Source organism: Gastrolobium bilobum, unplaced genomic scaffold (genome assembly GCF_033153095.1).
Source record: "Gastrolobium bilobum isolate Gb01-03AN ecotype WA unplaced genomic scaffold, APGP_CSIRO_Gbil_v1 utg913, whole genome shotgun sequence".
Lineage (NCBI taxonomy): Eukaryota > Viridiplantae > Streptophyta > Magnoliopsida > Fabales > Fabaceae > Gastrolobium > Gastrolobium bilobum.
In genome coordinates this window covers 442,511-454,014 of record NW_026900059.1, presented here as the reverse complement: position 1 = coordinate 454,014, position 11,504 = coordinate 442,511, and the positions used below count along the sequence as shown (strand labels likewise).

At 33.7% G+C, this 11,504-nt stretch overlaps 2 protein-coding genes and 1 long non-coding RNA gene across 3 annotated transcripts; 2 read left to right on the top strand and 1 right to left on the bottom strand.

The window, feature by feature from the left end:
• Window positions 1–1,304: 1,304 nt before the first annotated feature.
• On the top strand, window positions 1,305–4,086 carry LOC133295094 (cytochrome b561 and DOMON domain-containing protein At3g07570-like). The gene is made up of 4 exons (XM_061493891.1): window positions 1,305–1,310; window positions 1,862–2,264; window positions 3,111–3,391; window positions 3,802–4,086. The coding sequence occupies exons 1-4, from the start codon at window positions 1,305–1,307 to the stop codon at window positions 4,084–4,086; spliced, it is 975 nt and encodes a 324-aa protein (XP_061349875.1).
• Window positions 4,087–5,102: 1,016 nt separating this feature from the next.
• Window positions 5,103–7,629, top strand: LOC133295041 (uncharacterized). Its single transcript, XR_009749290.1, has 3 exons — window positions 5,103–5,334; window positions 6,253–6,341; window positions 7,455–7,629. It is a non-coding gene; the product is annotated as an uncharacterized LOC133295041 (long non-coding RNA).
• Window positions 7,630–8,636: 1,007 nt separating this feature from the next.
• On the bottom strand, window positions 8,637–11,504 carry LOC133295127 (metal transporter Nramp2-like). Its single transcript, XM_061493925.1, has 4 exons — window positions 11,062–11,504; window positions 10,142–10,278; window positions 9,184–9,836; window positions 8,637–8,864 (listed from the first exon to the last, which is right to left on the bottom strand). The coding sequence occupies exons 1-4, from the start codon at window positions 11,400–11,402 to the stop codon at window positions 8,637–8,639; spliced, it is 1,359 nt and encodes a 452-aa protein (XP_061349909.1). The 5' UTR covers window positions 11,403–11,504.

Here is an 11,504-nt window from a genome sequence, read left to right as displayed (position 1 = left end):
TATTGACCCAAGAGAAAAAAATAATAATAAAAAGAAGTTGAACAATTAGTGATTAAGAGTTTAAGACTAAAAAAAAGAGTTTAAGACTTTGACTAATTTAGGCTACGATCTAATTACCATGTCATCATTAAAAAAAAGAGTTTAAGACTTTGACTAATTTAGGCTACGATCTAATTACCATGTCATCATTGTATCAGAATAATAGAATTTTATTTCTTAATAATAGTGAAGTTCCCAATTTAAGATTTCAATAGGAGAATGTACTCTACTCTGATTTTTTTTTTTTAATCGTCCACGGACGAAACTCGAAAGTAAAGCATAATTAACAAAGGATATCCCATATAGGCATGATAAAGTTGATCAAAAATATTTTTTTAATATTTTTATGGAAAAAAGTATCTAATATCATTTTAGATAATTTTATCTAATATTTACCGAAACGATATTGTTTTAGGGTTAACAAATTAAAAAATTAGAATCATAAAGACAATTATAATCCTGAAATAAATTAAAATTATAAGTTTATTTTTGTCTCAAAACTATGTCGTTTCGGTGATAATTAAATAAAGTTGTCTAAAGTAATTTAAAAAAAAAAAACCTATTTTTATATCATGAAATAAAGGAGAAACAAGGGAACAAAGTCAACAAACCATGTGTGATCTGTGGTCAAACCATATGTGATGCGAGGAATCTCAAAGTCAACAATGATAAGAGAATATATTAATATAATGATCGCAATTCAAATGAGAAAATCTGTTTCCGCGAAACAATAATAGAAATGATTAATGGTACATCCTAACTTTCTGCATGCTTGCACACTAATTTATTTATATTTTAATCAATTATATTATTAATATTATTAGTGGTACATCCTAACTTGCTTCATGCTTGCACACACTAATTTACTTATATTTTAATCATTTATATTATAAGAAATTAGTGTGCATGCTTGCACGCTAATTTACTTATACATCCTAACTTGCTGCATGCTTGGTACATCCTAATTTACTTATATTTTAATCATTTATATAACTGAACGTAATATAAATGATTAATGGTATATCCTAATTTACTTATAATATAAATCATTTATAACTGAAACATAATATAAATGATTAATGGCACACTAATTTACTTATAATATAAATCAGTTATAAGATTAGTCATTTCTCTCAAAAATGATTACGGGATAATAAAACATTTCTTATATTTCACTATATAACTGAACATAATTAATGGTCGTACATCCTAAGTAGCTGCATGTTTGCACACTATCTTTGATTCTTATTGCCTTTCACTCAAAAATGAAGGTGATCACATACCTTTGCCTAATCTTTCTCATTATTCTCTCTAGTTCATCAACCCATGTGACTTCTCAAGATTCATGTGCCTCTAAATTGGAGCAAACTAATAACCCTATCCCTTTTGATACAAGTTCACTTCTTTGCAGTCCTGTTTGGAGCGCTCACAATTTCATCCTTAGAGTATGTATGTGTGTGTATCTTGTGTCTTATTCAATGGCTTTAGGTGCACTTTTAAATACTGTATATTTAAATAAAAGGATAAATCTCGGTGACTAAATTTTCTCGATTTGTGAGGGTAGAGATGAGAGTTGCAATCTTACTCTTGCATTTTTGTAAATAGGTTACTTATCCCGCAAAGAGCTACCTTACTAGCTCAAATGCCTTTTCAATATCTTCACAATTTTTTTTAAAAAAGGGCTGAATTTGACTATTCAAGACTTTTATTTTGTGAATTACACTCTACATTTGACTATTTGAGAATATAAACTGCATTGGAGTGTGTGAAAGAAGAATATAAATAGCTAATTGTTTGTGATTATTATGTGAACAATGAACAGTATGCTAAGGCTTCATCAGATGTGTGGAGCTTTGTATTCTCATTCCCCTCAAACATAAAAGCATATGTGGCCATAGGGTTCTCAAATGATGGCAGCATGGTGGGATCTACAGCAATTGTGGGGTGGATGCCATCTTCAGGTGCAGGGGGCTTGAAAGTGTACTATCTGGGTGGAAAATCACCAAATCAAGTGATTCCTGACAAAGGAAACCTCAATGTTATGAATTTCTCAATACTCCCAGCTACTACTTCACTGGCATATATAACCTTCCAATTGAAAACCGCCCAACCTACCACAAATCTGTTATATGCCATTGGACCCAATGGTGTATTTCCTGATTATCCAGACTATACCCTGGCCCAACATAGTGATGAGATATCCACCAAAATAGACTATTCAACAGGTTAGTGAAAGTTGTGATTCATCATGATAAGTGTTTCACTATATGTACAAATTTCTTCATGGTTAATTTGTTTTTGGTTAAACTAATCTACAGGTTTTAAATAGTGGTTCATAATTCAAATGGATAGGATATCATGTCTACATTTTTCCATGTCTATTTTATATATTTATCTCTAATGTCGTTAAATTATAATTTTAATCAATAGTGAAAGAAGAGAGAAAAAAATAAAGGTCGATTGAGATTATTAAGATTGTGATCTAACGATATTGAATAGAAATAGATAAAATAAGCCTAAAAAAAGATATACATAACATTGTATCCTTAATTAGAAAACTGTAAATAATGATTTTCTATCATTTTTTAATTCTTTTTTCATTTTGAGTCTTTGTAAGAATCTAACAGTCCTGTTAATTAACGGATATCTTTAGGAATTTTTCTTGTATATGCAGTGCCTAGATTAGGGATTACTCTTTGAAATTTGTGTAATTGGAAAGTCAGAATTGTTAATTACAAAAACAAAGGCCGGCCAGCTATACTATATTTACTATTTTTTTTTTGTAACAATATATATTTACTATGATTATCTATTTATATCTTTTTAGGACAAAACTTGCATCAAATTCTTTGTATCCTTGCCATCAAGTTGTTAAATAAAAAATATGATATGTGGATATATCTTCCAATAGCGTCCATTAAGAATGTATTGCTAAATTAGAATATAATATTCACGTGTCATTGTTTGATATGAGAACTTCAAGATGGTAAAAAAGAACTTTATCTAAGTTTTATCTATTTATTTGTCCCATGATTCAATCTGAATCTTGTAACTTTGGGTTGTTGCAACAGGAGCAATTAGTAAAATTTCTAACCTAAAACTTCGAAGAAGCCATGGCATTCTGAACATTGCGGGATGGAGCATTCTCATGATAATAGGATTCATAATTGCTCGCTACTTCAAGCAATTGGATCCCATTTGGTTTTATTTGCATGCTTCCATTCAAACATTTGGCTTTATAGCAGGCGTAATTGGAATTTTCTGTGGATTTTCCTTATCCAAGAAACTCAGTGCTGATGTGACTAATCACAAAAATATAGCAATCCTCATTCTCGTCCTTGGATGTCTCCAGGTTAATTTGTCTCTAATTTAACTGATTTACATTTGAGAGAGTTCATTCTTATACATATACATATATAGAGAGATAAAGAAAAAAAATTATTTTATACCGGTATTCTTAATGGTAGTCGTTGGTCCTATTTATGTCTAACAACTCTAATTTATTAGATAGACTCATTAGATGCAAGCAAATCAACAACTAAGATTGTATATAAGATTTTTTTTATTTTTACACCAGTGTAATTTAATCTAAGTGTATATATCTTGTGATTTGGTTCTATATTTAGGTTATCTATGTTATATTTATAGGCTAGTAAGTAGTCCATATATATGCAAGCTTTCGTGAGTCAACTTTTGTCTGAATAATAATCAATTTGATTTTCACTCATATATATGACTATTGCTTATGATTTGATTTCATAGGTATTGGCTATTGCACTTCGACCAGGACCGTTATCAAAGACACGCAAGTATTGGAATTGGTACCATCATAACGTGGGAAGAATTTTGATTATCTTCGGAGTTGTTAACACCTTTTATGGACTACATTTAGGAGGGGAAGGATCTAAGTGGTTTCTTGCTTATGGAGTTACTATTGCCATCTTAGTTATTATAGCTGTCATTTTGGAGATAAGAATGTGGATTATTGCAAAAAAAGAGGCTGATCAATCCAGAAAAATCCCATCATTTCCTCAATACAGGAGTTAGGTGCTTATTAACACAGTTAGTTTGAATCCATAATCATTTGTAATTTCGGATATAATCTATGGTTAAATATTTTTACAGACACTTTAGATAAGGTTGTTTACGACTATTTCTTTTTAACTAAGTCTCACCAGTAAGACATAAAAATTGTATTTTCTCTCTCCAACACGTCAGCCGACAATGTTTGAAGATAGAGAAAAAAAAGAACAACTTTATTGTTGTAATTATGTCTTACTGGCCAGACTTCGTTAAAAAGGGATAGCTGTAGATAATGTTATCTAAAATGGCTGTAGAAATATTTTTTCATATATGAGTTTAGAAAATGTACAATCACTGCACCTAAAGATTGGTGCAGTCATATAAAACTACGTCGTTTTAAGTGTGAAAACATTAAATATGATAATCATAACCATATAGAAGAGGAAATAAATATAATATTTTCGATTACCAAAAAAATAAATATAATATTTTCATTTTTTACAGTTAATTTTGAACACGAGCTTCCTTTATCCCACCTAAAACAATGTAATTTTTAGGTGACTGTACCAATGTTTATATGCAGTCACATTACAAATTATTTTATATATATATATATGGGGTATTGTTTTATCATATAACTGGAGAAAAAAATATTTTCCTGCACACACAAATGGAGAAAAAAAGCATGAAGTGTATAATGACCCTCACATTTATTATGGATTTAATATTGAAGGATAATTACAAAGAAAAAGAAATAAAGTCACTTTTGGTGAAAAATGAGTTAAAATGACAGTTAAGAGGTAAAAAATGTGGATAAATAAAGTTATCTAAAAGTGAAAGTAAAAATAGAAACGTGACTAGAAAAATATTCTAGTCTATTGGTTAAAGTTTGGTAATGAATGGAGGTGTGTAGATAGATGAGCTTATACCCGCTAGTATAATGAATTTATATAAGTGACTCAAGGGAGTCACTGTTCCCTTCTCTTTACGGACGCGAGACAGAGAGAACGAAGGAAAGAAAATGAAAATGGAGATTTTGATTAAAATTCTTCCAAAATTCATAACTTGAGCTGGAGACCTCCAAATCACTCCGTTCCAAAGCCAAACCTGTGAGAAATTTCGAGAGGAATCTATTGGTACCAGTATTTCTGAGTGGGGTTCACTGTAGAGAGAGATCTTCTCCCCCAAAGAATTCGAATTTCATGGAAAATATGGGTTTTGATGGAGCTTGAAGCCATGGGAGCTTGAAGCAAGCTTCTCCCTTCATTCTAGGTAAGTTCATGTTAAGAAATCTTTGTTTTCTTTGAGTTTTGAGAAAGATTGAATATAGGTTTTCATTTTAAAAATTTGGATTGATTGAGCATGTTAGAGCTTAATTCAGGTTTAGCTCATGTTGAGAAAAGTGTTTAGATGAGAATTTTAACGGTGAAAATGTATTTTGGAAAATTAAAAATACCGTATTTTTGAATAGTGTCGTATACGTGAATAGTAACACATACATGAATAGTATTGTAGAGATGAACAGTGTCGTATATATCAATTAACGAATCTTGGATTAGAGGTGTGTGATAAGCTTGAATTTGATGGAGTAAAGCATTGAAATCATGAAGTTGGCATGATTTCCTTTATGTGCCTCTTAGCCATTTTCAAAGGAAGTATGTGCTATGAGTTACTGTTTTACAAAGCGAGCATACTTTTATGCGTGGAATGATATTCTAAGGTGTATGGACCTTCGCTTTGGTGAAATAAAAAAGAAAATAAGGTAGCTCCTTTGTATGGCCTTAAAATGAGTTTTGGCCATTTTCAAATGAGGTATATGTTCGGAGATATTGTTTCGCAAAGTGAGGACACTTATATGCGTAAAATAATTTATATAGGTGGCTAAGCTTGGGTTTAGGCACTAGACAAAGAGAAATCTTATAGCTCCTTTGTAATGGGCATTCGGCCTTAAATTGGGAAAAATAGGCTTTTAGGTGCTAAGAGGAGTAATGAGTGTTCTAAAGGCCTTTTGGGACTATCCTAAGACTAAGTGAATATATGGAATTTTGTGGGGATTTGTTGAACAAAGAACCACCCACTCATGACTTAATATGATTAAGTAAAAAGAAAATAAACAATAAAGTGTGTGTCTTGTATATTTACATGGCATTATATCATTTTATTGAGTTTTATGTTGAATTCCTTCTCTAGGTGTACCTAGGGACTGTGAACGTTTGGATTCTCGTGGAGTATGATAAGTAGCTTGTTCTTCAAGTAAGAAGATTGTAAAGCTCAAAGAGGTAAGCTCTATGTTTATGGGGTTCGCTCCTACTTTGTGTTCCGCCATAGTGTACGGACTGTGGTCAGGTTGTATAATATGTATGAGATATATGATATAGATGCATTCATATAGAGCTATATGATAATATGATATGTTTTGTTTTGATGTATTTACTTTGATATGTGTTAATATGATATGTTTTGTTATGATATGACTTCTGTAATATGATTTCTGTAACAATATCTGGCCATTGATTGTATAGTACCCGGATGTTCGCTTTGGGGTCCTCCCTCGGGACTGATGGTGTACGCCTCTGATATGTTCTGGTTCCGCTTTGGGGTCCTCCCTCGGGAACACGTGCGTTGATTTCCGCTTGGGGTCCTCCCTTGGGAATGACTGCGTACGCCTCTGATATGTTCTGGTTCCGCTTTGGGGTCCTCCCTCGGGAACACGTGCGTTGATTTCCGCTTGGGGTCCTCCCTTGGGAATGACTGCGTACGCCTCTGATATGTTCTGGTTCCGCTTTGGGGTCCTCCCTCGGGAACACGTGCGTTGATTTCCGCTTGGGGTCCTCCCTTGGGAATGACTGCGTACGCCTCTGATATGTTCTGGTTCCGCTTGGGGTCCTCCCTTGGGAACACGTGCGTTGATTTCCGCTTGGGGTCCTTCCTTGGGAATATCTGCGTACGTTTCTGATAAGATATGTGTATATGTTTTGTTTAGTTATGATATTTGATTATATGACATGTTTTATGGGATATGTATGATGATTTTGTAAATGATATTTGTTACGTACGTTGATTTCCGCTTGGGGTCATCCCTTGGGAACGATTGCGTACATCTTTGATATAACACGTTTTGTTCTGATGTGAGTATTGTGATGATTTTTGTAAAAGATATTTGTTACGTGTGTTGATTTTCGCTTGGGGTCATCCCTTGGGAATGACTGCGTTTGTCTTTGATAAGATATGTATATATGCTTTGTTCAGTTATGATAATTGCTTATATGATGTTTTGTATATTATGTATCTGACTGTCATGCAGGAAGTGAGCCCAGGGTATGGAGGGTTTTCCATAAACCTGGAGTTTACTAGAGATTCGTCTCTAACCCCGTTTGGGGATATGATTTCAGGAAAACAGTTAATTGAAGAGCCTCATGGGACAAGGACACTAACCGTGGCTAGAGGTACTAGTATGAGGATGTGGAGTTCTGGGTGGTCGGATGCTACTATTTGTTTTAGACGTATTTTTGGAAAAGATGTATTGTTGCATAGTGTTCATATTTGATACATGTACATTTATGTATTCAGGCATGATGATATGACTATGTAGTATTCAGTTATGTATTAGATTGCATGCTATTAGATTTGTGGCACGGAGCCAAGTTCAGCATGCGCCAATAGATGGGTATCTGAGTATATTTGCATGACTGGTACTTCTGGAAATATATATTGTTTAAACTGTCTATCAGGAACTCTTGAGTGTGGGATTGGAAAATTCCCAGTTGTCCGATTTACAGAGGTTACTCTGCCCGATTTTCGTCTCCGTAAAATAAGAATTAAATTAGAAGAAGTATGCAATGTGATATGTCATGTGAAAAAGGATTAAAGAAAAAGAAAAAGTTAGTTCGTATTTTCGTAAGTTAAGTCTTCCGCTGTTTCTGTTTGTATCATATGTATGTTAATTGAACCGGCTCGAGACGGGGATGTTACAAAGTGGATCTCACCTCATATTTGTGTCTATAAGAGAATATTTTTCTCTATTGTTACATGAGAAAACAATATTCCTATATATATATATATATATATATATATATATATATCCAAGAAGCCATGAAATTTTTTATCTACTATTCTTATCCATTTTCTTGTAAACACTAGTACAACTTGAAAATCAACCATACCACAAAATAATCCTATTGGACTATATATTACATCCTAAGCTGTTTCAACTTATAACCAAGTGGTTTATTCTAATTTCTGTATAAAAGAATCTTGCATAAAGCTTAATTAGTAAAAGTTTCTTACATGATATAGACATGTAGTGATGCTTTGACCTTCACGATAATGATACCATCATCTTGTGGTGTGTAAGTTCTCAGTTGCAAAAAGAAGACAATGATAAAGTATGATTTCTTTCAAGTTTCAACTATATGGGCTTGCATTCCTTTTCCAAGTTAAGAGACAGTTCTGTTGAAACAATGTTTCCTTTTGGAAGATAGTATCTATGACCCTCCTTCAAAATTGGCAACTTGGAACTAGCAGCAACATCATTCAGACTTTTTATGCCCCAAAACTTATATGGATTTGCTGTCTTAGTTCCCAGCAAGAGAGAAGAAGCCTTTAGAATTAGGGGACCTCACCAGGATAGAAGTAATAGCACCACTATGTCTAACCAGATATGCAATAAATGAAATCCATGCTGCAGCACCAAGGAAGACTAAAAAACCAAACAACAGCCCCTTCACTTCTGAGAGGAAGAAATCTAATAGCATATATCCATAAACCATTATTACCAAAACAGCCACAGTCCAAGACACCCTCTGCATCACAAAAATTGATAAAGTTATAGATAAGTACAGATACAACTTTTAACATTTGGAACTCAAGTTTACTCTAAAATGATAGAATATCCCTTGCTTTTAAACAATAAGTACTTATGTCTTATTGAGTCTTGCACCTTTCCTTGCTTGGTTATCAAATTCTTGGCACTTGGAATTTATAGCATTGTAAATTAAACTACCCATTAAAATAATCAAAACATCTTTATGAGCACTTCAGTTAATCACTGATCATTTAATTAATAAAATTAGTATTAAAACTTGAACGAAAAACAACTAAAAGATTAGATGGATAGCTTACCTCTACTATAGGCCCTATTCTGAAGGTCCCCATGACCTCCTCTTTGGACACCAAAGTAAGAAGAGGGATAAGTGCAAAAGGAATCTGTATTGCTTGGAGCACATTAAGCCATTCATTCAAGGTATCCAATGAACCTTCTGATGTATTAAAAACAATTGCTACAATCATAGTTGGAACAATTGCACAACTTCGAGTGATCAATGCCCTCAACCACTTCTTTATATTGAGCTTCAGAAAACCCTCTGTGATAAACTGGCCAGCATATGTGCCAGTAATGGTGCTACTTTGTCCAGCAGCTAATAAACCAATACCCCATATATAGAGAATTGGAAATAAACCTCCACCATACCTTTCCTGAAGATATTGCCCTGCATTTACTAATCCTATGCTTGTGGCTTGTTCTGTACCATAGAACACCCTAGCGAAAACAGTTATCACAAATAGGTTGATCACCAAGGTGATTAAAAGTGCAACTGAAGACTCAATCGAGTAGTAGTTGATAGCCTCTTGAACCTGACCTTTGTTACGGATATCAATGTCCCTTGATTGTACTAATGCAGAATGGAGGAATACATTATGTGGGGTAATAACACAACCCACAATTTCCACAGCTTGGCGAAGTGTTTTTGAGTTAACTCTTGGGATCAAAATACCTGCAAGAAAGAATCAAAATCTATCAAATAAAATACGATAATTGATGACATATATATTTGGACATTGGAAATCGGAATGGACATTAAAAAAAGAAAAAGTAATGTAGTTTTACGGGGAAAATTATATTTACAAACTCTTACAAATTACACTATATCTGATCGATTATACTTTAATCAAAAGTGTATGACTGATCAGACTTAGTGTAATTTGTAAAAAAAGTTTGTAAACGGATCATTCCCCTACTTTTACATCATACAAATAAAACGAATGTGCTGAAACTATATGTCATTAGATAAATTCCTACCCATCACAAGTTCTTCTTCACTGGGCTTTGTATCAAAGAACATCCATGCAAAAGAGAAGGCCATAGTTCCAATGAAAACCGCGAAAACACCTTCCAACTTCCTAACTCCATAGTTCTCGAGAAATAAAAAGACGAAACTGTTCAACAAGAGACAAAAAGCTTGATTAAAATTTGTGAACCATAACATTCATTCATATATTTACCACACTTATTATCAAATAAAACATCGTATATGTGGAACACAAATAAGGTTACCTTGTTCACCTTGAAACATGCCCATTCTATCAAGAGCCCTTTTTTAGAATTTGAAATATAGAAATTAAACCTTTTATTAGAAGAATGATGCAAGAAATTGAACCCTTAGATAGTAGAAGTTCAATTAATGGGGGAGCCATGAAATTTTATTAAAGAGGACAAAAAAATTCAAAATTCATATTAAATTAGGCATGGCAATACAGTTAGTTGCATGTCCATGTATAGTCAGATTTGAAGAATTCTCCAAGTTTTCTTTGGAATAACAAGGATGAAGAGGGACGAACTTATATTACATCACATATTTTTTTAAGGATAAAAGTCAACGGAGATAAATTATCTCTAGTGAACCTAAAACAACGTTGCTTTGGGATGGAAATAAAGTGTTTTTGTAATTTTAATTTATTGCAGGGTTATATTAGTCTTTATCATCATAAGAAATCAGCTTATGCAACGTATGAGAGTATGATTTCTCATAAATTTTGATAAACTTGAAGGCAAAGGATCATCCTCTAACCCCTCCCCATTGCTTAACTTTAATATCATATAAAAATTAATTCAATCCAAAAATTTAAATTTAGTATAAAAAATAAAATTATTATATTTTCTAACGTGTAACTTTCTAATATAACCTAAAGTGATAGACATATAAAATGTGTGTAGGTTACCTATCTAAGGCAGTGATTACCACACCAAACCAAATAGGCACAATCCCATGGCTAAGAATCTTAATAGCAATGGCACTTCCAATAACCTCTTGAATATCAGCAGCAATCAATGCCAACTCAGCCATCACCCACAGAACAAGCCTCGCCCAATTCGAATACTCCTCCCTGCACAGCTCCGCCAGGTGCCGCCCCGACGCCACCCCAAGCCTCGCCGACAAAAGCTGTATCAGCAACCCCATGATGGTTGTCCACACCAACAACCAAAGCAAAGAGTACCCAGCAATGGCACCAGCTTGTAGGTCTCCTTCCAGGTTCCCTGGGTCCAAAAACGCCACGCTCATCAGCAACCCTGGCCCCGTGAACAGCCACAGCTTCTTCCATGAAAACGGCGGCACCGACGTCGACACGCCGGCGCCGGCGGACTCCAAGTCGAATATTTGAAC

Bases quoted from the DNA above. Each gene is read 5' to 3' on its own strand.
- LOC133295094 (XM_061493891.1), top strand. The intron at 2,265-3,110 runs GTTAGTGAAAGT...TTGTTGCAACAG, and splicing joins CAAAATAGACTATTCAACAG to GAGCAATTAGTAAAATTTCT. The intron at 3,392-3,801 runs GTTAATTTGTCT...TTGATTTCATAG, and splicing joins TCGTCCTTGGATGTCTCCAG to GTATTGGCTATTGCACTTCG.
- LOC133295127 (XM_061493925.1), bottom strand. From the start codon at position 11,402: ATGAGCGTGGCGTTTTTGGACCCAGGGAACCTGGAAGGAGACCTACAA. The intron at 10,279-11,061 runs GTAACCTACACA...CTTGTTGAACAG, and splicing joins GTAATCACTGCCTTAGATAG to TTTCGTCTTTTTATTTCTCG. The intron at 8,865-9,183 runs GTAAGCTATCCA...TTTGTGATGCAG, and splicing joins GAATAGGGCCTATAGTAGAG to AGGGTGTCTTGGACTGTGGC.